This window comes from Sparus aurata, chromosome 21, assembly GCF_900880675.1.
Source record: "Sparus aurata chromosome 21, fSpaAur1.1, whole genome shotgun sequence".
Lineage (NCBI taxonomy): Eukaryota > Metazoa > Chordata > Actinopteri > Spariformes > Sparidae > Sparus > Sparus aurata.
In genome coordinates this window covers 12,242,333-12,269,590 of record NC_044207.1, presented here as the reverse complement: position 1 = coordinate 12,269,590, position 27,258 = coordinate 12,242,333, and the positions used below count along the sequence as shown (strand labels likewise).

General features: G+C 40.0%; 2 protein-coding genes across 2 annotated transcripts; one reads left to right on the top strand and one right to left on the bottom strand.

Annotated features, from left to right (window-relative positions):
* Positions 1 to 2,458: 2,458 nt before the first annotated feature.
* LOC115573138 (carboxypeptidase N subunit 2-like) lies at positions 2,459 to 5,010 on the bottom strand. The gene is made up of 2 exons (XM_030403793.1): positions 4,759 to 5,010; positions 2,459 to 4,590 (listed from the first exon to the last, which is right to left on the bottom strand). Exon 2 carries the CDS (start codon positions 4,581 to 4,583, stop codon positions 3,018 to 3,020), a length of 1,566 nt encoding a protein of 521 aa, XP_030259653.1. The 5' UTR covers positions 4,584 to 4,590; positions 4,759 to 5,010; the 3' UTR covers positions 2,459 to 3,017.
* A 292-nt stretch (positions 5,011 to 5,302) lies between these two features.
* cldn1 (claudin 1) lies at positions 5,303 to 9,257 on the top strand. Its single transcript, XM_030401965.1, has 4 exons — positions 5,303 to 5,744; positions 7,233 to 7,397; positions 7,683 to 7,767; positions 8,655 to 9,257. Exons 1-4 carry the CDS (start codon positions 5,522 to 5,524, stop codon positions 8,815 to 8,817), a joined length of 636 nt encoding a protein of 211 aa, XP_030257825.1. The 5' UTR covers positions 5,303 to 5,521; the 3' UTR covers positions 8,818 to 9,257.
* The last annotated feature ends 18,001 nt before the right edge of the window (positions 9,258 to 27,258 follow it).

The following is a 27,258-nucleotide window of genomic DNA, read 5'->3' as shown; positions in this document are numbered from 1 at the left end:
TATGAATTTAATATTATTGAAATTAAAGTCGTCCTGAATCAAGTGGTACCAAGCATGTAATATAAATCTTTGTAGTTTTTGAGAAGCAGCCATTTCTGTATCGTACTACAGCACACTGAGCCGTTACTCACATGGGGGTTAAGAAGCTCAAGGCTGAATTAGTTTTGCATAAAAAGCTGTAAACACATTGTTGACATATTATCAACTTGTACAGATGATATTGCTAATGTGTTAGCATACAGTCACTTATTTTTAGCAATCATGAAGCAACATTAGGAGTCAAGTGTCTGTTGACCCGATGAATGTAAGACCCGACTCTCCTTTTGGCTCAGTTATGCTCCCCATCAACTCTTTAGCTTCTAAATGCTCCATTAGGTTAGTTTTGTAGTTTTTCTGCTCTTTGGTGCTGGGCAGGTAGCTTAGCATATATTAAAGCTTTTCATAGTTTTTTTTACCGAAAACAACTGCTTGTTGTGGCTGGAAACAAAATCGAGGAGAGCAATGAAATCGAACCATAACAGTAAAGTTGTGGGCTGTCAAAGCTCAAACAAGAGAACTGCCTTGCTCAATTCAGTGGTCTTATAAGTGCCGACCCACTTATTACAAAACAAGCAAGCAGTGTACCTGCTGAGGAACGATGAGGGCTGTCACAGTGAGCAACACTTTTCATGTGAGTTATTGCAGTTATCAGTATATTTTAGCAAAATTACTGGTTAGAGCAGCAATAAGTACACCTTTGAAAGGTATTTGGTTCAGCTGACCCCTGAAAGTGAAACTGAAGAGAGGCTGAAACACAAAGTTAGATTAAACATCTATAATTCTGCAGTTTGTTTATATTAACATTTTTTAATTTTCGAATAACAATTAGGCTACATTTATATGCATTAATCACAGTTGCTCTGGTCTTTGGAAATTTACTAAGTAGAGCGACCTTCCAAAAACCACTTTAAAATAATGGGAACGATATGAAAGAAAACCCAAAAATAATTTAATGTTTTGTCTAAAATAATGTATTTTGTTATGACTTTGACATATTGCATTAGTCCACATGATATCTGATATGTCTACATCAACCCCAGCCCCCTTGCTGAATAAATATATTCACCTAACCACTTCCACATGTCTTGTTGCTCATTAGTTAACAAGCACTTTAACTATCACATTTATCCCGTAGTTTTGGTCAAGTGAGGATTACCTCCAACTTAAGGCTGTCCCTCCAAACTGTGGAAGGAAGACAGCCATCGCTTTTTGTCATGTGAATTGTGATGTCGTTCAACTCGGACCGAGGACCCAATCGACCCCCTGGCCTTTGACCCTTATTAACCCTGGGTTAGAGTGCTGTATTCAAGGTGTAGCCATCTGTGTGCCTTGTTGTGTCAAGGCTTCCCTCCTCCCTCCCTCTTTATCATCCCTCCCAGTGTTCAGGAGCAGTGGAGTGATCAGAGGAGGACTTTTCAAACCCTGAGATGACAGGATGGGTCACTACTGCAATCCTGTGTAATTTAGAACTATATGTGCCAAGACAGTGTTGAAATGTAAGTAAAGTCAATATAGCTATCAACATTTATTTTTAGGTATTTGAATGATAATCAAATACATTATTTGTATACCATTTTTTTAAAGTCTACTCTACTACATAGTTAGAGAGTGATATTATACATTTAACTGCATGACAGCTACATTAACAGGTTAACATATTTTGATATTTATTACTTTTATTTTGAAAGTGCCAATAAAATGTGATGCGTTACTAAAGGTTAAACTAGCTAGTCCTTTTTGAAATAGTCGAAAGTAGCATTAAAGGATAAGTTCATCCCAAAATTAAAATTCAGTCATTGTCTACTCACCCCCATTGCTGATGGAAAGTCGGGTGAAGTTTTGCCGTTCACTTCTTTTAAATGTCACAAACAACCACATATAAATCAAAACAAACAGATAAAATGGCTCCAAACAGCTCATCTGGTGTAATCTAAATCTGCATACACATGGATTAAAATGCTGTATAAACATGAATGCATCAGTGATAATAATCCAGTAAATATATGCTGAATCACATTCTATTCTATATACTTGATAGTATTTCTCAATTCAAAAGCTTCAAAATCATGTTGATGGTTCAGTGTCTTGTAATAGAGTGTATCGTGTTTCTTTCTCTGTTACTCCGCCCCCCATCACTTGTTTCTGCACTATGTCACTTCAGTGAGAGGGAAGAATAACAGCGTTACATACGTGTTTACTTCAACATACAAGTTCTCAACACATAACACTCAGTTATGTGTGAAGTCAGCACCTACATTACGTCTGACAAACTGTTACAAAGCTGTTGTTTGTATTTCCGACAGTGGTGTTCCACTCACTTCCACCAACTGTGGGGGACCATTTTCTACATGATGTTGCTTTAAGTTAAGGATCTGAATATTTAATACTTCTTCCATCACAGCCCTGAGGAGGGACTCTGTTTCCTGTCTTTTCAAAGTGTTTTATTAATCATTTGATGATGCAAATATGACATTTTATTGACATTTCACATGAGCAGCGTGTTCCAAAACTTCTCATAGTCTCCATGATTGTTTTTTATTTTTTCCATAACTGAATAAACAAGCGGTATATAAGGTACCAGGACACTGTTTGAAGCTTGAAATGTGGCAGGGTCCGCCACATATAAACAAAATGAAACAATATGAAACTGTGTTGTAATTTAAGGTCAGTTTGTTTATTCAGTCATGAAAACAAAGAGAGTTTGTTGATTTTTCTCTTTCTTTACCAAAACTACATAGTGCACCTTTAAAAAGTAGTGGACTAAACTTTGAACCCTGCCGGAAAAGGGTTCACCCACCCCGCTTATCATTCAGCGGCATGCATGTAAACTGGTTCAGCTGCGGGTAAGTTAAAGGTTTGTTTACATAATTGACTGTGACATTCAGAACATCCTGTATGATGCGACCCCTTCAGTGAATAAAGACCAAATAAACAAGGACGTATTTACACAGAGAACAAAGTCTGATTAACACGGAGAACTAGTGAATGGGGCTGTCGATCGTGGTCTCGTTGCTACATTGAGAATATTCAGGCTCAATATTGAAAGTATGCTCCTTAAAACTGCCGTCGTTCCCCTGAAGCTGTACCTTCACAGTCAGTGGAGAGCATTTATCCACTTTGCACTTGATGACCACTGTGTCTTTGAAAGCTTCTTGGCTACAACGGCTGAAATCAGGCACCTCATCTTGAGTCAGCCGACACACCAGCTGCTCTCTGTCGACGGAGGCGACCGGCCGCCGCCTCAGAAAGCCGGGGTTCTGGCAGAGCACCCTGTCAAGCATCTCTATGTCCTGGCTGTTTCTCTGCACCCAGTCATGCAGATACCACAAGTGACAGTCACATTTCCAGGGGTTTCCGTGTAGCCTCACTGTGTGCTGGATGGCAAAAGAGTCTAAAAGGCCCCATGGCATGGTTTCCATCTGGTTGTCATCGAGGTAGAGCTGCTGAATGAGCACCTGGTCCTCGAACAGTTTGGCGTCCACTTTGCTCAGGCTGTTCTTGTTCAGGTGGATTGTCTTGATGTTAAATAGACTGTTAAAGACCATTTCGGGCAGGGAGGTGAGTTGGTTTTCAGACAAGTCCAGATACTCCAGGGCTGTGACATTTCTAAAAACATCTTCAGTAAGGCTGGAGAGCTGGTTAGAGGACAAGTTAAGGTCGGAGAGGGATGTAAAACTGCCTAGAGAGGACAGCTCTGTCAGTCTGTTGCCTTTAAGGTTCAGTTCCGTCAAATTTGAGGCCTCGAATCCAAACACTTTATCGCTGAAAGTTGTGAGAAGGTTACCGCGGAGGTTCAGCACCTGCAGTTCGGTTAACACAAAGAAGATGCCTTCAGCGAGCTCTGCTATCTTATTCCCCTCCAGGTGAAGCTCTGTCAGCCCAGAAATATTGTGAAACATGTCAGATGTAAGCTCGCTGATGAGGTTGTGGTTCATTTTCAGGATCTCCAGTCTTGCAAGTCCCGAAAAGGTCACTGTCTTGATCTTATTTCGGGACAAATCCAGGACACGCAGATTTTGGAGGTTCATAAAGAGAATTGAAGGCAGATCTGATATGACATTGCCCTTCATCTGCAGAGTTTCCAGCTGGATAAGAGAGTCGAACATGCCAGGGAGCACCGTCTTCAACCCGTTGTTGTTAAGCGTCAATTTGGTCAAGTTTTCCTGGTTGGCAAACGTCCCCAGAAATAAACTGTCCAGCCAGGGGCTCCCACTGACTTCCAGCTCCTGCAGCTCAACCAGATGTTCAAAAGCCTGAGCGTGAATGCTTCTCAGTGCATTATTTAGGAAGACAAGCTTGGTGAGTTGGGGGCTATCCCTCAAAGTGTGCGAGAACAGGTACTGCAGATCAGATGATATTAAGATAAAGTCCTTGACCTGCCTGGACATGTTCCTGGGTAAATATGACAGCCCTCCATCAGCACAGAGCACTTGGGCTGAAGTGAAACAGTGGCATTTGTATGGACAAAAGGTTTGTGAGCCCGTGTTGCCTTTGGGACAGAGAAGCAGCGCCACGATCACAATCAGGCCGAATCCTTTGTCCATTTCTTTACTGTCGAAACATGAAGAAAGCTTGTATCACCGAGCAGGAAATCAAAGAGGATACTGATGAAAGCAGAAATGCATTAAACTCAAGCTTGACTTTCTCTAGCTTCCATTTATCCACAACAAGAAGAATCAGTGTCATTTTCTATTCCGATAAATTTAATTCAATACAAACCTCCGTCTTGCAGCGATCCCGCAGCATTGAAACAAATATCCTTGTGAAATCTAAACGTCCGCTGTCACAAAGTGCAGCCGACAACAAGTCTGAATTAGGCAAGACAAAACCTTTGGTCAGCGGCCAGCTTCTGCCACCGTTTCATCTGCTCGCAACAAAAAAAGAGTGAAAAATCCTGTAATTCAGCAAATCAGTTCACAGAGCAGAACGCAGGTGACTCCGAATGAACAAAATATAGAAAAGAGCTGAGGAATTCTGTCTTTTTCTTTTTAAATGTCGGTTTCAGCAAAAGAGTTGAGTAAGAGCTGAGTCACTATTTACCAAAACAGAACAAATAGATCATGGGACGTGTGCTTTCCCGTGAAAACTGAATCATTCATTCATTTCATGTTTTTTTTCAGGGTTACAACTACTGATAGCACTACAATGTCATCAACAACACAAAACCCAGTTTCCCTCCCGGCGGTCAATAAAGTATTTCTGATTGTCACTGTAAGGCTGTAAGTTCAGGAGTCAGGTTGCAGGAGAGCATCACCCCCACCAGATGTCGTCCTGCTCCTCCTAACATCAGCCTAAGGGCCAGCACATTCCTGGATCCTCCCTCTCCTCTCCTCTCCTCTGGGGTTTCTCCTGATGATGCACAGGTAGAGAGACTGTTTGGGATCAGATGCACCGCCCCAAACCAGCTGGAACTACATCAAGACAGTTTTGAGAACTTTTCCCGTTTTTCTGGAACTTTTTCCTCCTTTTCTGAAATCAAACGATGGCCAGTGCAGGCATACAGCTCCTCGGCTTCACGCTGGCCTTCCTGGGCGTCATTGGCTCCATTGCATCCACAGTCATGGTGGAATGGAAAGCTTCATCCTACGCAGGAGACAACATCATCACAGCTCAGGCGATGTATGAGGGGCTGTGGAAGACCTGCGTATCACAGAGCACTGGTCAAATTCAGTGTAAAGTGTATGATTCCCTCCTCCAGCTGCCAGGTAATGTTGTGTTGCATACCTTGTTTTCATGAAAGCTTTTGTAAGACAAACAACTGATCATGCTGTAGTGTGAACCAATTGCCAACCAATTATTTTGTGTCCTTAACTGTGCATTTCTCAAATGCTTGACTTTCAATAAAATTTAGACAAGTTAAGATATCACCGGCCTGTAATGCTGTAAAACAGGAATGTGTAAATCTCTCTGGTCATTCAAACTGCCCTAGAGCTTTAAGAAAGTGCCCTCTTCTCTCTTTGTAAGACCTCCTTGCGTGCAGAGACACGTCAGTCAAATACCAGCAGCTGGCTCATCAAACAGAAACTTCTCTTTCCATTCAAAACACACAGAAGTTGTTGATAGGTTGATTTCAATTTTTTATGTAGCTGCATGAATGGGTCTTTATTTTTCTCTATCAAGGCTGATACCAATTACATCAGATAAAAAAAAAATTGCTTGTACGAATGTTTGGAGACGAACTTTGTGCCCATTGTAAACAAGAGGAACACGGAAATTCAATATTCAATTCAAGAGATACTTAACTAACTGCATGCAAAAATCAGCTTGATTGAGTTTTTATTTAAAATATTGAAAACATTTTTACATAGACAAATCTTTTATTTTAAATAAAACATCTTACAGAGCTTGTAGAAAGGTGCAGAATAAAAGTATCTCTTTTCCTTAAAATACATTATTGTGATTGTGAAATAATAATTCTACCATGTTATTCGACTTCCAAAACGATTTTTTTGTTTATATATGTGGAGGAATTCTGACGATTGGCTCCAGCCTCTAACAACATTATTGAACCAATAGTATAATGGCGTTGGAATCACGAGGTATTTTCTATTTGTACGGGTAACAAACAGACAAAGAGTCAGGAGATTTGAAAACAGGTCTACATGGAATACACTCAAATACTCAAACTGATGAATGAATGAATAAATAAATGAATGAATGAATGAATGCATATTTAATTCGGACATGTGAAAACAAAACAAAGCAAAAAGTTAAATTAGTTCAACAAATAAGTGTGATAAAAGGAAAGGCATGTGCAAAGTATATTCCATTAACAAGCATTGACATGCCCGAAAAGGAGTAGGAAGAAGTTCACCCATATCTAATAATATCCCTTCTCCACAAATCAGTTATTAATCATAATCAATTTACTTCCATTCCTGAACCGGTGTACCTTCGTACGCTCCCTTCTAACAATCTACACTTCAATATACTATATGTACAATTAATAAATCACATATTATATATATATATATATCTACATACACACCCATATATGAATATATAGATAGAAGCATTCACGTTCACATATACATACCTACATTAACACACATCTACATACATACATACACACACACACTCACATACAACCATACATCCATAGCTTATGATATGATATACATAATATATGTACATTGACACAAATGTGAGACCTGCTCAACTCTGGTGGTCCAATGCCATGTCGTTGTCTCCAGGGATTGTACTGGGCACACGAGGGCTGATGCTGTGCGCCATCCTGCTGGGCATCATCTCTATGATGGTGGAGATGGTGGGCATGAGGTGCACCACCTGTATGGCAGAAGCACCGGAGCAGAAGGACAAAGTGGCTCTCGCTGGAGGAGTTATCTTCATTATTGCAGGTCAGTCATTGCGAGATTATTCAGGTCATACACACCCTGCCTGAAGATCACCTGGTGGATATGTTTTTCCCCTAAAGATGTTCCACCAACCTACTGTATATTTTCCTTTGACCACAATAATGCAATAACTTTTGAACATAATTTGGCTCGCAGCACATTTGTTTTAAGGTTTTTGTTTTTATTTTTTTTAACTTCATGAATATGATAGATGACAGATGATACCCTGCGTGTTTTATCCTGTACAATACAAACATCTGAAAATGCTTTTATGCCCTTGCTTTCCAGGTCTGCTTGCTCTGGCGGGAACATCTTGGTATGGCCACAGAATAGCAAAGGATTTTTACAACCCATTCACACCCACTAACTCCAGGTGAGGTCATCCTTCCCTGTTGTTCAGTCTGGAATTCAGTGTAATTATTAGGTATCACTGTAGCTGTGTATAATGACGCAGAGGACAAGCACTCACCTTTAGTTATGCTGTCATTTTGTATCACTCACTTAAACTAATAATACATAATATTTACACATTGAAACGTCTTAAAATGACCAGGGCTTTGGTATAAAAGTTGTTGATTTGTTGGTTTGAAAAAATGCGGCGAGGGTGCCCTTTGGGATGCTCCTCCAATGAGAAAACATGATAAAGTGCATTCTAAGATGCCCTTTCTGTGCGCTGGTGCCCCACCACATACAGCTAACGCCCATTTGTTTTGGCCCGTGCCCCTCAAACAGGCCAACTCTGTCACATACTACTTCAAGAGGTCAACAAATGTCACCTTTTGAGTTCATTGTTTAATAATATGATAATAACAGAACAGTCTGATATTTTCAGTGGTGGAACATGTACAAACCTCCTTCCATAAACCTGCATGAAAAAACCACAATGTGACAGTTTTAAACTGTGTTTTTTTGGACAGAGTCAGGCTAGCTGTGGGGTCTCCCCCTGTTTCCTGTCTTTATGCTAAGCTAAGCTAACCAGCTGTACCTTTACATTAATATCAACAACAATTAGAATAAATAAGTACACTTCCCAAAATGCCAAACTATTCCTTTGATTTTCTAGCATACTTTTTCGTGCTCAACTCAACAATAATAGCTTGAAATGAAACACTGATAATTGATTCAGACCAAACTGAATATAGCATAATCAGTTTGTGTTTAGATTTGAAATGCTGGTAAATTGTGAAAAAAAACCCAACCCTTTCCTGTCTTTTCTAAATGTCCGTACAAGTCTGAGCGTGACGTGTGAATCATTCCCAGGTATGAATTCGGCAGTGCTCTGTATGTTGGATGGGGAGCTGCTAGTCTCATCATTATAGGCGGGAGCTTCCTCTGCTGCAACTGCTCCACCGACGGCTCAGGGAAACAGCCACGCTACCCAACGTCCCGCTCTGCAGGCCAGCCAGGCAAGGATTACGTCTAGGACAGTCACTCAGCACATGGGAGACCACTGACTTCCACTCAGCTCTCAGATCTGTTTGATGCAACGTGTATATTTGCAGGTGTTACATTTGGTGTATGTTTATATTTATCGGGAAAATACACTCCATTCTTTTGCAGGCCACAATAAAAAAGGTTTGGGATCCCTCAAATTGGATATCGAAGACATGTACTGAATCGGGATACATTGATAAAATAATACATTGAATGAAAAGTTAATTTCCCTTTACATTAAATGTTAAGAATATTGTTAAACTTGACTTCACCCAGAATATGTTCAGAGCATCTCAGGAGATTTCTTTCAAAGACACAATCTTTTATCATTTCATATAAATCGGCTCAGGGTGTTACTGTTTGACTTTTTATGGAATCTAGCGTTTATTCTTTTATTTCATGTAAAATAAAAGCCTTGTTACTTTCTTATCACTGTATGTTTTTTTTTATAGTACTCAGGATGGTTTGTTTGATGTCTGCTATATACATGTACACACACACACACACACACACACACACACACACACGGCTACACTTACTTATTCATGTGCAACAATTAAACATTCATGGATAAGGCGGTGCTAAAATTAGTTATTCAGATTCTTTACTTGAGGAAAGTACCAATACCACACCATCGAAACACTCAAACACAAGAAAGAAACCAACCCTTCCTTCAAAATAGGAACTATTCTAAACATATTAGTAAAAGTACTTATGGTGCAGTGAAATGATCCACTCAGTGTTTCACTATTATAGCTATAGTAGCTGATTAACTGAACCTCTCTGAGCACATGTCACATGCAGCTTACATGTGCTCAGAGAAGTTTAGTTAATCTTTGAAGAGACGCGCCTTTCTGGTGTTTTGTTCGACAATTAATACAAACTCAGAAATATAACTGAATAAAAACAAGCTGTTCTCAGAGTAAAATAAGGTCTCCAGCACACTGTTTCAAGCTAGAAAGGCGGCAGGGTCCGCCACATATAAACAGAATAACAAAGTATGAATTACATTGTTGTTTAAGGTCCGTTTGTTTATTCAGTTTATTCAATCATGGAAACTAAGAGAGTTCATTTAGGCATAAAAACACCAGTCGATGGAAATCTTTCTCATCTGATTAAAAGAGAAACCTTTAACTACTTTTTATACTGTTGGCTAATTCAGTTTACAGCGATGCATCAAATTCTGTAAGACCATCATATGTCCATAGAATGGCTTAAATTCCATGAGCTCAGAAAAGTTCTGCAGTTGTAAACTTTGAAAGGATACGCCTCTCCAATGTTTTGTTTTGTGGCGCTAGACCAAATTCATATATTCTAGCTGTTGGGTATCTGTAAGTATACAAGTTAGACAGCCAAATTCACAATTAGAAGAGCTCATTAAGCTTCTGAGGGAACACACTAGTTTATCCGAAAAGCACCTAAAACTCTGAGTTTAGAGATATGTGGTGTTCAAGTGACATGACAGATGTGAAAAATGGTCACAAGTTCTGCAAATTGGAGCTGAATTATAAGTTTGGAAGTACCTTGAATTTGTAGGTAAGTACTGTATTTGAGTAAAGGTACAAAGTTACATTCCACCTCTGCAGACGTATAGATTGATATCTTAAAAAGGCTGAGATATCTCCTGAATCAGCTGAGCGCTGTCGTTGAAAGAAAACCCCAAACAGGCGTACATTTTGACCTGTATAGGAATGACCTGTGTAAAGCTTTGGCAATGGAGGCAGTAGGTATACACGTAGAAGAACCTGTGATCATGCTGGGGTTTACAGGAGGTCGTCTTATGGAGCTTGTTGTTAGGAGAAATATAAAATGTTGCTTCTTGCTTGAGACATACACACATACGACTGCAGGAGAATAAGGGGACACATGCAACAATTACCATAATCACTGCGGTCTGTAAAAGCTAAAGAAGGACATGATAACGTGTCATGGCTCATCTGAGACCCAGGTAAAGTGTATGCTTTCGTGTGCAGGCATGTATGTGTGTGTCGGGGGAGCGCAGAAGAAAAAAAAAGAAAACATCCCCTGACGACTTCCCCCATTCCTCCCAGTCCCAAAGTTATGGATTACAGCACATCCCTGAATGCAAAGGCCAAGACGACACGTCAGGATTGTCATCATCTTCTTACAGGAAGGATTCATCTTTATCTGTAAATGTAGCTCTAATGTTTTATCAGCACTAATGTGAGCCTGGCAGCACAAACAGTGTCACAAAAACTAGAGGGAACAAGCTTTTAGTTGCTTAACATAAACAAATGAGGAGGGTTTCTTTTTTTCTTTGTCCAACTTGAAACGGTGGCTGCTCCAGAAATGTGTCGCCTTGGGGGAAGACAAAACTAATCCAAAGAGGTGAAGCATACCTCAGACCAGCAGCAGCTCCTGTCCCAACATGCCTCCTCACAGGAGAAGTCAGCTAAGATCATGGAAACCAAATCCCGAAAGAATGTATACACCTACGCTCGAATCACACAGTCTGCTCCTCTTCATGGAGGAGTTACAGAGAACTTCAAAGCCCCTTTTTCCAACGGTGCACACACACACCAAACACACAACATGGTTTTTATCAGCTATTCTATCAGCTATATGAACACACTGTTATCTCCACTGTGGCACTTTCAGGACTCAGCAGAGTGCACTCACTCTGCAGCCGAGAGCTCCACCGTCTGGTAATCCTCGTGTCTGCAGCTCAAACACGAGGCAGCCGACAATAACCTGTTTATAATGAACTAGTTTATAAAAAAAAAATGGATAAAGACAATACAGAAAACACTAATATAAAACGTCTTGTTACTGATCTTTTAACCCTCAGATATGCAAACTACAGTTATAAGATGTTACATGATACAACCTACAAAGAATATAGATCTGTCTTTTAATGGGGCACTTCCTCAATTAGATGTATTTATTTACTTGTTGCCTCATTACATAGGACACAACAGAGATACTGTAACAGGTAATACTGGAAGAGAGACAAGAGAAGAGGGAAGACATGCAACAAATGTCCCAATCATGTACTGTTCACTAACTGACTCATCTTGGGAAGATTTCTGTTGTTTGTTTCATCTCTCTCTTCTTTATTCCCTGCAATTCCTCTACAGCCTGTACAAAACCCCCAAATTCCCCAAACTTACTCCGAACTATTGCTCAGCTATCACTTTGTCTGCCTTTTCTAAATGGATTTCAGCTGGATTTCAACACACACAGGCTACTGCTGACCCCACCGACGCTCTCGTGTTCGCTGTGCAACACATGGAGGGAAGTTACAGAGAGTGTGAATGAATCATCACGACCCTTCTTCCACTCCACGCAGACAGTGTTGCAGCAGGTCAACTTCCTGAATCGGGGAGAGAATTTTGAGAAGAGAAAGTGCGCTCGGAGTTCACTTTCTGTGGCGATGACGTGGTGATGGGAAGAAGCTTGTGAGATTTTTTTTCAGCTTTCATTTCCAGGAACTAATCTGGACTAGGATGACTGTAAATTACACAGTTGTTTTTCTAAATTTGATGTGCACCAAATGTACAGCTATGGATCTTCTGACAGGACAGATTGATAAACATTTGTATTAACTGAAAAGCATTGAAAGAAGGGGGGTGGGGGGGGACTCGCCACAATGCAAAGCTATGATTGAAATTGCAAGTTATGCTCCTGTTGTAAAATAGGCCAAATGAAAATATTCCTCAGCACGATGTGTGAGACACGTGTGGCCACTAGAGGACAACAGAGGGCCAGTCTGGGATCAATTCATGATTCATTTTCAACCCTGTGAAACCCTGTAACTACAAATTAAAGCTGGGATATCACTTAAATATGTATTCATATTCTTCAACACTCTCAAGATTTGAAATGATCAGACTGTTATTTACACCATCCATCACAACTGTTAGACAGGAGCTTAATGACTGATGATGACTTCGGCAGACGGATAAAGACAGTAATAGGCGACAGCGTTAACACTGAGATGTTGTAGGAAAATACATAAGATAAAACTCCTGTCAACCATTGTAACTACAATAAGTTGGTAAAATAGTTATTGATTATATGTTGCTTGCTATCAATATGCAGTCACTGGGAGGTAATTGAGGGAAAACTATTTTGAATATCAATGTGAAGAATAGACATTAACAAGTGCTTGATAATAAATGAAGAGCTAATATAGCACCAATATGCATGTAAGCAACTAGTTAGTGCTTAATGTGTTTCGCTTAACACAAGGCATTACCCACAATACATTTAGACAAAAACAAATAAAAAACACAATAAACAAAACGCAACACTAATTGGATGATAATCAAAGCACATGAAAAGGTCACATTTAAACTGGGAGAACATGGATAAATGACTATAAACACGCAAACAGATCAAAAGTAGTCAAGACATTTATACGTTTATAGATTGTGAACCTGTAATGATTACACTTTTGTCTAACATTTTACCATTTACACTTCAGTGTGACTCTAGCTCTTGGGCTTCTTGCGAGCTAATATCTTTAAAGGCTGTAAACAGTATGCTTTTTTGTTGCTGGAGACTTATGAGAGGTGGAAGTAACAAAAATGTACAGCTTAAAATGGAGTCGAATTGATGAACGCAAAGACAATTTGATTCAAAAAGTCATGGTGCAATGAAAACAGTCCTATTTGTAATTTTCCCCATCTTACATTCATCATTCATCATTCATAATGCGGCAAAATTTGATTTATCGTCTAAGGAAAAGTGGCCTTGAGGGTGGAAGTAACAAAAAATAATAGACACAAATCAAAATGCTTGCGAATTCATACTGAGAGTGATGAAATGTGCATGAAATGACAAAAAGAGCAATAAATCATGAGACAATTTTTGTTACTTCCTGTTAATCCCTCATAGAGACTCAGATTATCTAAAATATTTGGGACTCTTTGAGTTGTGGTCTTAAAAGAGTAGAAGCATACATAGAATAAACCCCAGTAACCTATTTTACATGCCCAGATTAGACCTCTGATCTAATGCACACTTCATCCTCTCACAGCTCTAAGAGCCTTCTTAAAGCAATCTAACCTAATTGCCCAAATCCTATTTAAAGTTACCATATGCACAGACTGCACTGAAGGCATGTCATGCTTCAGCACCAACACTACTTTAAATATCACCTGCATTTTAGCAAATAACCCATAAAATATGAGGATATGCTGCAATAAAAGCCATTCAGAATGACTTTTTTATGATCTTTATAAAACAACTGGCCGTTTAGACTGATGAAGTGCATCGACGGGGCAGCACTTAACTCGAGGGCTTCCCCCCTCTTCAGTCCAGTATTGGATCTGGAGCTGGACCAGATGCTAACTCAAACTGCTGCAATCAGCAGAGTGCCTCTGGCAGACGTCACAGAAAAATCAATGAGTGGCTACAAAATCAAGCGGAAAACTAAACTGTTGCTAAAATCACTTGTGTCCTCTGGAGTCGTTTGTGGCCTCCTGAATGTTACAAAACTGTCAATGAGTAGACTGAAACTTTAACGGAAGGAAATGTGACTAATACCAATAAGTATTTCCATCCAAAGACTCCATCTGAAGAACACTGAGACGTACTGTACTTGTCCTCACATAGTGTGTCAGCTACGGTCAGTGCTGGCTACAGATCAGCCTAATCTAACCCTGCACGAATACAAACTTGAGTTATCAGACATGTCCAGACCATCAGAGTGGGAATGCCATCACCATCGTGTAGTAGAAGGGAGTGTAAATCAGTCGAGTTAAGTCTGATTAGTGTGTCCGCCTTGAAATTATAACAGGGATATAATGACTTCTCTGGCATTTGGCAGCGTTAAGTGGATTATTTGGACACGTTGTTGATGGAGGAAATGTTCCTGAAATGTAATCCCTATTGTCTAACTTTGAAACTCTCACTTGATATTATAGATTTTAATATAGATATAGTGGGATTATATTGGAATTTCTTGCTAGCTGTTTTGTGCCATTATGACCCTCTAATACTGACCCAGCTATCGTAACAAATACAAACAAGTACATTAGGGGCGGAAGTAACTGATTACATCTGCTCAAATTACTGTAGTTAATCATTTTTTGGGGTACCTACAATCTACTCACTTGCTTTTGAAATCAAAACTGAGGACTGAGTACAAGGACCTGAACGAGTCTTCCACCACTGCTCGTTTGAGCAAAGGTGTCTCTGCAGCCTACCAGCAGAGGTGACCTCTCACCTGACTGTCATTATAACATGCTGAGCCTCAGTCTGTACACTGATCCTCCTGTGGAAGCTGAACAGATCAAAATGACCTGATCCATCCACTGAGGATTTTGTGTACATTTGCTTTTTATGAAAGATATTATAAGGGAAAACTCAATATCATGATATTGATTTAGTCCTTTGAGACCTGTCTCTGACATACATGTATTAGATTGTGAAGGGACTGCCTCTCCTCCTCTGATGTGCTCCATGGGAGGTTCACCGCAGGGGTCCTACCGCTGGATACAATACGAAGGAAAGAAAAACAACCTGCCCGCTGGCACACTTATTAGGATTATAACTGTACTTTGGTGTATTTTCTGTTAGATATGAGTCCTCAATGGGAGCTCATTGTGGAAGGGACTGACCTCCTGGTGAAGAAGTTTCCTGTGCATGTATTGTCCTCATCAGCCTCCTGTTCTCAAAGTTGTTTTTTTTTTTTTTTTTTTTTTAATATTTGGTACTTCATAAGAATAAAAGGAGATAAATTGATTGAAAAGATGTTTGTAAAGGCACACTCACAAAACACACACACACACACACACACACAAACACACACACACACACACACACTGACACAGACACAGGGGCACACAGGACTAGCTAATCCTTGAAGCTTAACTAATTAGATCAGCTTGACTTCAAGATATTTCATTCAGCTTGGCAGGAAGTCTAAATCGTTAATGTGTGTGTCTGCGGTTGCAACCTTGATTGTGTGTCTGTGAGCTGATTAACATCCGTGTGTGTGCTTGTGTGTGTGTGTGTGTGTTTCCTATCGACTTAATCAACTCTCTTTGCATCTCATAGCAGTGCAGCCCATGGTTCATTATCACTCATTCAGATGCTGCTGACCTGCTCCAACACCTGGATGGTTGTCTGTGCAAAACAGATGAGTGTCTCCATGGGAACCGCAGTCACCTCCTCCATATTTGTCAGGAGTAAACAGGAGTGGTGCTTTAAATGTCTCCATCCACCACACCACACAGCGAACCGGAGGGAGACGGTATCCATGTTTGCTTGATTGAATTATCATTATTAGAATCAGAAACATTCTGAACATTCACAAGTCTGTGATATGTTAAAAGTGCACTTTGTAGTTTGGGGAATACATTTTATTAAGAAGAGAAAGATCTTCATTGACGGATTATTATTTTATTTTTTTTTAACCCTCAACAAACAAAACTGACAAACTGACCATAAAAGACAACACAATTTCAGATTGTTTCACTTTGTTTATATGTGGCGGACCCTGCCACCTTTCTAGCTTCAATCAGTGTTCTGGAAACTTTATTTTCCTCTGAGAACAGCTTGTTTATTCAATCATAGAAAAGAGTTTGTATTATGACCTTATAATATTGTTAATATCAGAATTCTGACTTTGTATTCCTTCTCTAAAACTGCATAGAGCCCCTTTAAGCACGATAAAGTTTGCTGATACGACAGCTCTAAGCAAACAATTTATCAAAATAGAGTCCAGTTAAGAAATGTAAACCTTGGACTAAATAGTTAACACGTGTAATCTTAAAACTTTCAGTGACAAGAATCAACATGAATACAAAAAAAAATGAGACCACTCCTCTGCCATGATGATGTAAGGACGAGACACAACTTAAAATCATTAACAACAAACTCAAGGCCTTTTTCTAGTTCACATTCCACCACCAGAGTCCAACATTAACACAAATCTCTCCCCTGCACAAAAAACCCCCCAGCAGTATTTCCAAATTGTATCTTGCTCTGGCAGAAGCAGATTATGGATCCCTCGCAGGAGTTTCCAAAATATCCAAAGCAGCACGGCCAAGATGTCGATGTAAGTGATTTAAACACGGAGACGCTGGCAGGCCTCGGCGCAGTGGCTCCCTGCCTCCTTCCATCTGAAGGAGAGCTAATGAATTCAAAAAGTTTCACCTCTGCTTTCCTGAGTGAAGCCACACCCTACCCCAAGAAACAAGTTCAAAGTAGGTCAATAAGTGTTTCTCGAATGATACTGTGAAAAAACAAAATAACATCTGATGTGCATTAATTTTATCATTTTGTGGCTTTTCTTAAAAACATGATAAAAGAAAACAATAGAAAAATAATTAATAGAAAATAATTGGTGTCAAACAACAATAAAACATGTGCTTGAAATTAAAAAAGATTTTTATGACCTAGCCAGGTTTAATAACCCATCCCAAAAATTAAAGGTATAGTATGTAAGATTCTGCATTGGAACGTTATTAATGACTCAAAATGTGTTATATTTTGTTGAGTTGCGTACCGACCACAGTGAGTCCAACAATGTTCAAAACAACAAGATTTATCAAGGCAGGACAGAGTCAGAGAGTGAGGGGGGAACATGGTAAGGTACATTTCCCCTCCAGCTCCGATCATTGGTCAACATTACATAACAGGAACACCTGACAGTGGAGGTCACCTCCGCAGATCGCTGCTGCAATCAGGTTGATTAAAGGGATATTCAGGTGTAAATGTAATCCATGGATGCCTCCAACTATGTGCTGGGACTGTATTTGTACTGTTGCTGAAGTTCGGTGCTGTTCTGAGCATTATTTGTAGCATTTTGACGGCGGTTTCTTGTTGGAGGCATAGACTGCAATGTATTGTTATCGTGCAGTTTTTTTCTGAGGTTGCTAAATTACGTAAGCTAGCGGTCTGCAAACTTGATCTCTCAAGGGGAGGGGGGGTCTTACTCTGTGTGTTAGACCATGGATTAAATTTACACTGGAATATCCCTTCAACAAGACCTAGATCCACTTTTTAATCCCAAAAGGTGAAAAGGAACCTCAGAGCTCTCCTCCTGATCGGGCTGAAATCCATGGCACCCGAGGCTGTTTGTTCCTCCAGAAGGTCTGGCTCTGCACTCGACTCTCTCTGCCGGAGCTGGCCAGCTCCTAGCAGCTGAGCACCATCCCTCCCCACACAACTGTCAACAAATATCTTTTAATTCAGTTGAGAAACCCCTGCTGCAGGATTGACAAAACGTGTGTTGAATGAATCAGAATGATTATCTTGACCTGTTTTCAATGGATGTTTTGCTTTTCATTTTGCTGAACATTGAATGCAAACTGTGTACTAAATATAAGCACATCTTTCATACATGTGTAGCATTATCATTACCGCTTTGACATGGAGTGTTACTCAGTATGATAAATGCCTGTAACTGTTGAAAGATGTTTTTTGTTTTTACTCTTGCCACCACAATAAACTCGTTATGATATTTTCCCTTTTAATTTGTAGCATTTTCTCATATGTGCCTTGATTGCCTTCATGTTTGAGGTACTCTGTCACTTTTGATCTACGTTTGATCACATAGGGCAACCAGTAATCTCTTTTCCTTACTGAGTATGATTTTGACCTCATCTCATTCCTTTGGCTTTTGTCCTTAGAAAGAAATTTAAACGTTCCATGACCCTTAAAGAACTAGAGTGAGCCTTCACGTGGCGAACACATGGTTCTGATCACGAGACATGGACAGCCAGAAATAATTCCAATGGTCCAAACAGACATTGACTTTACTGCTCTCACTGGTGAGCTGTCAGCTGTGGATTTAAAACAATATTTTTTACTTTTGTAAGTTGAAATGCATAGTATCTAAGTTTTCCAAATGTGTCTAAATTTCTGCATATTGTTTTTTTAATCATTTTTTTAAGATATTGCTATTACGGGTGGTCTACAGGAAAAACACAGCAGAGACACAATAAATGGAAGTGTTCACATCTGGGAAGCCTTCATGGGATTATGTGATTTCTCTGCACTTACCAAAGGAGCATGAATGTGAAGCTCTGGGCAAAAGAATATTCCCAAACTCTGTGACTCTATGGAGCTTTTTAGCTTCTCTTAAGCTCTTTGTTTTTGGTTTCACAGTGCATTTACTTTACATTTTGAACGCTGCTTTCAACACAGACGTTTTTTACGAGGAATAAGCAGCAGTTTTCTGCATATCTATGCCAGAGGGGGCTGGAAGACACAGAAGCCATTGAAAACACAAGGGACTAACTGATGACTAAATTGGGGAGGCTTAAAATGAGTCAAAAAACATCGAAGTTCCCAGAGAATAGCGCCTGGAAGGCGAGGGGCTGCACACATTCTCACCAGGCCAACAGACAGAGTAAGGAGTGACGTGGACGGTGGTACAGGGGGATTGCCCATAATTGTATTAAATTAAATAAATTAGATTTCTTTATTTTCTATGCAGTCGTCTACAATTAATTCATCCAGTTCTTTCATGCTGGACATACCTGGCATCACTGGGGACGGAAATGAACAAAGTATGCCTCCTAATTACTAGCAGTCTACTTTTAAATCAGTTTAATTTGTATTCCTCTCTGTTGAGGATACACATTATTTTCATTCAGAGTACTTTTCAGTCACCACATTTAACATTTTCATTAATTAACTGGAATAGGCAAGATTTTCAACTTTTTTCTCATCGTCTAAGTGCAGTTGTTCTTCCCTTTGAAACAACTGCCAGTGTCCAAGTTGCCTTTAGTGAGATTAGGTATTGGAACTACGAAGATTTGATTGCATATTTCATGTCATGTCATTAAGTGCCATTCATTTGGGCCACCATTTAAACATTGTAGCCCTCCATCTAAATTTTGGCCAAGAAACTGAAAAAAAAAACAAAAAAAAACACGATTTTTATTTAGTAACTTTGGTTGTTAATAAATAACATTTATAGATGTTAAAACAATGAAACAATCTAAGAGTCATAAAAATTATAACAGCTGTGGTCGTTAGGTTAAACGCTTTCTTTTGCATCCAACTTGCTGTAAAAATAAATAAATAAATAAATAAAAAAGAACCCTTGTTACTAAACAATGACATTTATGAGTGTGTATCGTCTTGGCCTGACCCCTAGCCTTGCCTCCTGCTATCTGACAAGCATGTGACACGGCCGTCCCCTCGCTCCTCAGTGGCACTCTGGGCAGAACTTAGACTCCCTGAGGCACTCACATTGAAAAGATACTATATCAGTGTGTTGTATAATAATCCTGAAACGAAGGATTCCTTTGTTTGTTCCAAGTGAATTCAGTCAAGTCTGAGAGATGTATTCTCACCACTTGTTGAGATGTAAGAGATATCTTAGTGTATGAAGTGGTTTTGCTATCAAGCCTCCATTGTTATTAAGTCTTGAACTATAAAGTAGAAAAAGATGAAGGTTTAGTTAAGTTTATCATCAGCGCTGCTATCAACTGACTGTACCTTGACCCGTGAAAAAGACCATAAATGTTCACTTTACCAGTTGTTTTGCTGTTAGTGGTTAGCCATTTAAAAAACAGTGGTGGAAAGTATGTACATTTACTCAAGTCCTGTCTCTACTGCAGTTCTGAGGTACTTAACTTGACAACTTTGATTTTATTATAGAATAACAACACCTGTCAATTGGACGTCTTCACAAGTGATTTGCTGTTTTCTCATATGAATGAAAATATCAACATAAGGAATGTACATAAATGCGCATTAGAATTCCCACATGTAAAAAAATACTTACCGAGGAAACCTATACTCTACTATCTGTTAATGATCTATTCAATATTCTAAAAATCTTCAGTGTAATGAAATCAGATCAATTGTTAAATGGTAAATTAAAGTACCTATAAGATTCACCTCATGCAGCCACAACATCTCAAAGTGCTGCTTGTATATTAAAGGAGTCATCACCTGGTTTTTTACATATCCAGTCCCTCTTGGATCGCTTTGGATCAATTCTTAAAACTTATTAAAAAAAAAATTAAAAACAATCAAACATAGAGCTTGTTCTGACACTTTTTCATACTGCGACTTTCTCACGCGAGATTATGCACTAGGTTTTGACCGGTCCGGATGTGCATTGTATTAATATGTAATGAGGCGCACGTTGATTGGCCGCAGGAAGGACAGAGCCGGAATGGGGGGCGAGCCTGCATGCACACAGACTCCAAAACATAAACAGCCCCCTGTCATGGCGCACACACTAAATGACGAACCTCACGGAATTCAGGCATTTATGTACGAGCCGGAGTCGGAACCCGAACGGGAGAGTGAAGAGGCAGAGACGGTGGAAGAGACACGTTTACAGCAGGATGTCTCTGAATGGTAAATTCTTTTTTTTCCCGTCTTACTTTTCACACTCGTGTTTTACATGTAAGACCTGAGTTTTAATGCTGGCGGTGACGATGTATGGCGTGAAAATGACAGAGAAATAAGCAGATTCGGCGTGCTCATTCTGGCTGAGGACGACTGTGAGCCGATGCATATGCAAGTAGCCTCCTGTGGTAACGTCACCACAGGAGCAGAGTCAAAATCTCGTGCTTTAGGAACGCGCACTACTGTGCGCTATTCCTGTTCAGAAAAAGAGCCAAAGCGAAAAAAATAAGCCACTTTCAAACTCCAGCTTTTCAGGCAAGTTTCAATAGAGGTCCAACACCAATATGCATGATTTAACGAGAGAAATTGCGATTTCCGGGTGATGACTCCTTTAATGCAACACTAACAATTATTAAGTTAAAGGTCATATTGATAACATTTTCATGTAGACAAATCTTTTTTTAAAATAGAAATAAAACAGCTACAGTGCCTCTTGAAAAGTGCAGAATAATCTATTTTCCTTCTAGTTGGGGGCGTTAAGCACATTTTGCGCAAATTCATCTAAAAGCGCCAAATTTGGCACAGTTGTATAGCTCAGGTCATACTGAAATGATTTAGCTAGGGCGCTGGAGCCAGTGACCCTTGGGGCCAAGATGGCAGCCATCTGGCTCAAAAGTTAGGGCCGAATTCCTTTCAGGCAGCAGCCATATTGGATTTGGCCGCCATCTTGGTCTCAGTGACCATTGGCTCGGGCGCCCTGGCTAAATCATTTCAGTATGCCCTCAGCTACATCTGTGCCAAATTTGGTGCTTGTAGATGAATAGGCGCAAACAATGGGATGTAAGGCCCATACTACAGTCAAAACTACTTTTTTGGACAGCGGCCATATTGGAATTGGAGGAATAAGGGGTCCAGATGCACCAGGTCATACATGTTAACATTCCTATGTGTTTCCCATGATCACTTAAGCTGAAAAAGATATAAAGTTTGTATTTGTTACTCCGGTGTAAGTTTAATACATGGTTGAACACACCATGAAACTGTGTTAGACTCCCTCTTGAGAGATCAAGTTAGCAGACCGCTAATTTACGGAGTTTTATCAACCTCAGAAACGGCCGCACGACAACAATACACTGCAGTAAATGGATCCAATTAAAATTCCACTAGCTTAGCTGGATTTCTACTGAAAAGCTGACAAAATTTACCACTCTTCTGCAGCAGCTTCCTGTTGATGGGAAGTCCCGACGAGTCGATTACCGAGTGCAGTAGAGTTCAAGGATGAAAATGTATGATTATGACTCCATGGAAAAGCAATCAAAGTTCATATGTGTCTTACCTGCCAGTTTATAACAGTTATTATCGAGAGTGGACAGGGAAAAGAACGGAATTGAGCATTTCTAACTGCACTCGGTAATCGTCGAGTCAGGACTTCCCCGACCCTGAAGCTGATGGAGGAGAGTTGAAATCTGTTTTTAGCTTCACGATAGAAATCCAGCTAAGCTAGCGGAGGTTAGATGCCCCGGACTATGTGCTGAGACCCTATTTGTATTGTTGCTGAAGTTTGGTGCTGTTCTGAGCATTATTTGTGGCTATTTGGTGGCGGTTTATAGTTGGATCCATTTTTATAGTTGGGTCCTACTCGGTGTCACGGTGTGTTAGAACATGGATTAAATTTACACCGGAATATCCCTTTAAGGTGGACTGCTACTGTCTTTTGGCAACAACTATCCATGCGATATCTATGTGACTTTTTCAGCTTTTGATTTTAGCATGTTTTCTTATATGAGGCTCCTTTTTCAACTTCAATTAGTTTTTCGCAAATGACAAAACAATGAATTATCTGTGCATTTATATGGAACTAAGCTTTAGGAGCGTACCACCTTAACTCTCCTCCATGTTATGTTGCATTCGGAGATCGACATTTCTCACTGGCAGGACGGCAGCTAGCGGAACAAACATATGCTAACGTGAGTTGTTCAACAACAATCTTTTTAGTAAACTCTGTGTACACAAATAATGTTCTCAATGCTTGTGTTCATGTGCAGAGCCCTGGTGATACTACGAGCAAAGTTTCATGTTGTGTCGAGCCTTCTTCGTGTTTTAAAAATAGCGATTTTGATGCTATCGCTAACACACATCATATCATTGTGGTGAAATGCTGAAGAAAATTGAGCATATTACACAGGGAAGCTTATATACACACGATGTAGCGTACATTTTGGAATCAATCTTTCGGGAGAGTCACGCAATAGAAAGAATTGATGTCTGTCCGTGAACACACACACTCGAACAAGGCTGCCGCAAATGAAAGGAACACTGTAGACAATTACAATTAGTTCTAAAGTAGTCATGGGAAGCTCATAGCATCTAGACTCAAAATTGGCTCAGTGTGTACGCAGTGTTCCCTCTGATTCAATTTACAAGGAACATGTGAGTGTCACTCAGGGGACAAACGCAAAAGCACAGGAAGAAGACAACAGGAAGCTGTGAGCGCACAGCTGCTGTTATTTCAGTCTGCAATTGGCCAAAATGTCCTCTCTATATCTGAAACTTTGATTTGACTTCCTCCACCCCCAGTGTGCCTCAGGGACACATTTAGTGTACACTGTATTTGTGTCTTTGTGGTGAGACAACTCTTAAAAAAAAAACGAAAAAAAAAAATGCTTTTTCTTTGTGGAGAGTTAAAATAGAAGATAGATTAAACTTTTTCCATTTTTTCCACTGGACCTCTTTCAACATATGAATTTGATCACAACACTTTAGCTTCCATGTACAGCATAAACCATTGATGCACAAATAAGTGCACACATGCAGTGAGAAAGAAGAAAAAACAGAACAACAAAGCGAGGAAATGGGTTTCAGGAAATCCATGTTAAAGGTTTGGAGTTTGAATTAGGTTGAAAAGGCTTCCAGACGTTCTTGCTGGGAGAAAAAGGTGCACTGAGCATTGACTGCTCCAGTCTCAGCTGAAATTGGTCCAGTACCATGGTAAAAATTTGATACCCAATAATAAACAACTTTGCAAATGTTGGAAGACCAATGCTGGAAATTCACGGACGCCAATACACCGCCTGCTTTTGTTTCCTTGGTTGTGATTTCCTAAATGTTTGGATGGTTTTTATTCCAGATAAAAGATTAATTGCTTTTATCAGGTTCTTTAGGATGTTTTTTTCAAAAAGAAAAAATCAAGACAAGATGTTCATCTTGACAGTTTATTCTACCGGCTTAGGAAACGGGGAGTGAGGACTGATGAGATTCAATCAGATGTTGTTTAGCTTTCTCTAACGCCGCTTTAAGGCGGTACTTAAAAAAATCCTTAAAGGTCCTGTTTGTTAGAAAAGTAGAATTTCGAGTGTCATTTCTGACTTGTCAAAAAGTAACAGTAACAGTCCATTTCCCCCTTCCAATGTCAAGTTACACCACGTGATGCCAACAGCGTCGTACTTTTGGCTGATAGACCTCGTGAGAAAACAACTGTCAGAATTCTCACACAGAAATAAACGAAACCATCATTTTGGACCCGACAAACATTTCAAAATGATCCAATTCACAATCATAATAATGTGTATGTAATAAGTGATATACTGCATCTTTCTGCAGGCTCTTCAGATGTTTTTGTTTTAAAAAATGATTAACGTAAAAATGTTGTTAATATATAGAATGCATGTTGCATTTTCAGTTTTTCTGCAGGCTAATTGAACTAACAATCAGGTGTCAGTAGCTTCATTATGAGAAACAGATGTGAGTGTATTGATGTTCTCCATCTTCTTATCTAACTCTCGGCAAAAAAGTGAACAAGTGTATTTTTCTAGCTCCTGAAAAGCCAAATTGCTTCTTTAATGTCTTTGGAGGAGCTCATCTGACTCTTCCGATTTGTGTTGGTCAGTGGCTACTTTGACCCCGCTGTGATTTGGATGGGGCAACCAGGGGAGAGAGCTCTGGTAAACAGCAGGATGTTCAGCCCCCGGCATCGATTATGGACCCCAGAGAGCTTCGGTTGCTAGGACTAATCTTGGCCTTCAAGCCACGGGTCACTAAATGTTCATTCGAGGGTGATTCATCCTTCTGTGGAAAAATCAAAGCGGTTGCTGCTGTGCTGGCAGTCTGTCATGCTGGCTCTGCAAAGCCAGTGGAGATATCGCATTAAGAGACCACACACACACAGCATGACACATTGATGATGGGGATCGGACTTGTGCAAAGCAATACCCGCAACCATTTGTGGAATTAAAGCAAACCGTTCACTTCGAGGGTTGATAAACTGGAGCAACTTCAAGCCTGGCAAAATATGTGGGGTTTTAACTGAATACTGACTGTTTTGAGTGAACTTTATTTAGTCACTTTTCAAGTGAAAATGCTCTCCTGACTGAATACAGAGAGTCTTTCATTGTTTCCTTTGTCCATAACAGGGCAGCTCTACAGAGTGGCAGGAGCACTTTGTGTCCCAGTAGAACTTTACGTGGACATTTAACTTCTGTCTGTAATCTAGAGCCCAATGACTTCGCACAGGAGGAAAACAAGGTCTGGATTGCGCTGCAGGTTCAGGGTGTGCGCACAGATCAGAATTTGCTGCTTTCTGATCCTGCCAAGGTGGTGTTCAGGCAGAGGTGGGTACCTATCCTAAACCAATATCTTTTAATTCGATAAGTTGTCAGAAATACAGCACTTTCATCAAGATTTTAATTACATTTTTAATGAACACCAATATTAAAGGAGACCTTTTTACATCTTATACCTTTCCTTCACTGTGTTGTATAGGTTCTTGTGCATCTTGTGTCTTGAAAGTTAAAGAGGCTCCTCTCGCCCACAGAAAACACTGCTTCTGAGGCACCTCGTCAGTAGTCCCGCCTTTAATTACACAACTTCCAACTACGTCACCATGTCACACATTTGCATGATCAATGTCTATACTCACAGGTGAAGTGAAGCTACCTGGAAGTTGACAACATGACAGAGCCAACCAGAAACACGGAGCAGTGCTGGGTCAGGGGTGTGTGAGGTGACCAATCAGAACAAACATGGTATTCAGGAAGGCGGGGTTTAAAGAGACAGGAGCTGAAACAGAGCATTTCAGACAAAGGGGGAATATAGTGCTGCAGCACCGGACAGTATGAGAAAACCACTGTGTTTTTGGAGCATTAAAGTATGTAAAAACCTTTGTAGTGATAACCCAAAATAAAATTATGAGCCCAAAATATTATTATGTCAATATTATGTCTGCTTTAAATAGTGTTCAGATTTTAGGCCCAATTTATGTAAACATACACCCAGTAGGCTAGAATACAACCTTTGGTTTTATATTTTCATCATAAAAGAAAAACATTATTCAAAATTCAAATAAATAGAACAGTTGTACCTAAATCACTCTTTAAACAGTTGATGCTTAGTCCCCACGGCAGTAGACATCTATATCTACATTGTGATTCAATCATTCATCCACCAAAGGGTCGAGGAAAAGTGAAGAATTTTGTTTACAACCTTGAAAAGTGACTTAAATTATGAACAGAATGTGAAGAAATAACAGGTTTGACATCCACTTCCTTCCAGCATTCCCTGCTAGGTTCCCAGCAGTTCCTGGGCCTGAGAACCTCCTCCTGCTAGTGGTCTGAAGCTCCTGTGCTAGCTATGTTAACAACAACAGTTTGAACTGCTAGCTGCACCGCTAACTGAGCTAACTAGCAAATGGCAGCTCAAGTTTGCGGCAGTTAACGGTAACTCTGGTGATATGCTGCCACCTTTTGGAGTATGAATTTGACAGGGGGCCTATTCTCACATACTGCAACTTGGTGATGACCCTGTGAGCCAATAGCAGACCTATTTCTCTTGATCTGCTTCTTAAGTACATTTTGACTCCAGTCATACGAGTCATCTTGAGGACGTTTATTCTTCCCAGATTCTGACACCCATAACACCTCTCCCCTCTCTCATTATTGCCTCTCCACAAGTGGGAAGCAGTACCAAAATAATTTTCTTGCAGTAACATAGCCCTGAGGTAGTTTCATTTTATATATACAGCCAGCATAAATGCCAGTCTAATTAAAGTGTGTTTTCAACCCCCCTGTCAAACAAAGCAGGGCTATATGTGATGGTCTCCATCCTCTCCTGTGTCCTGGCACAGGAATGTGATCTCTCAATCCACCTG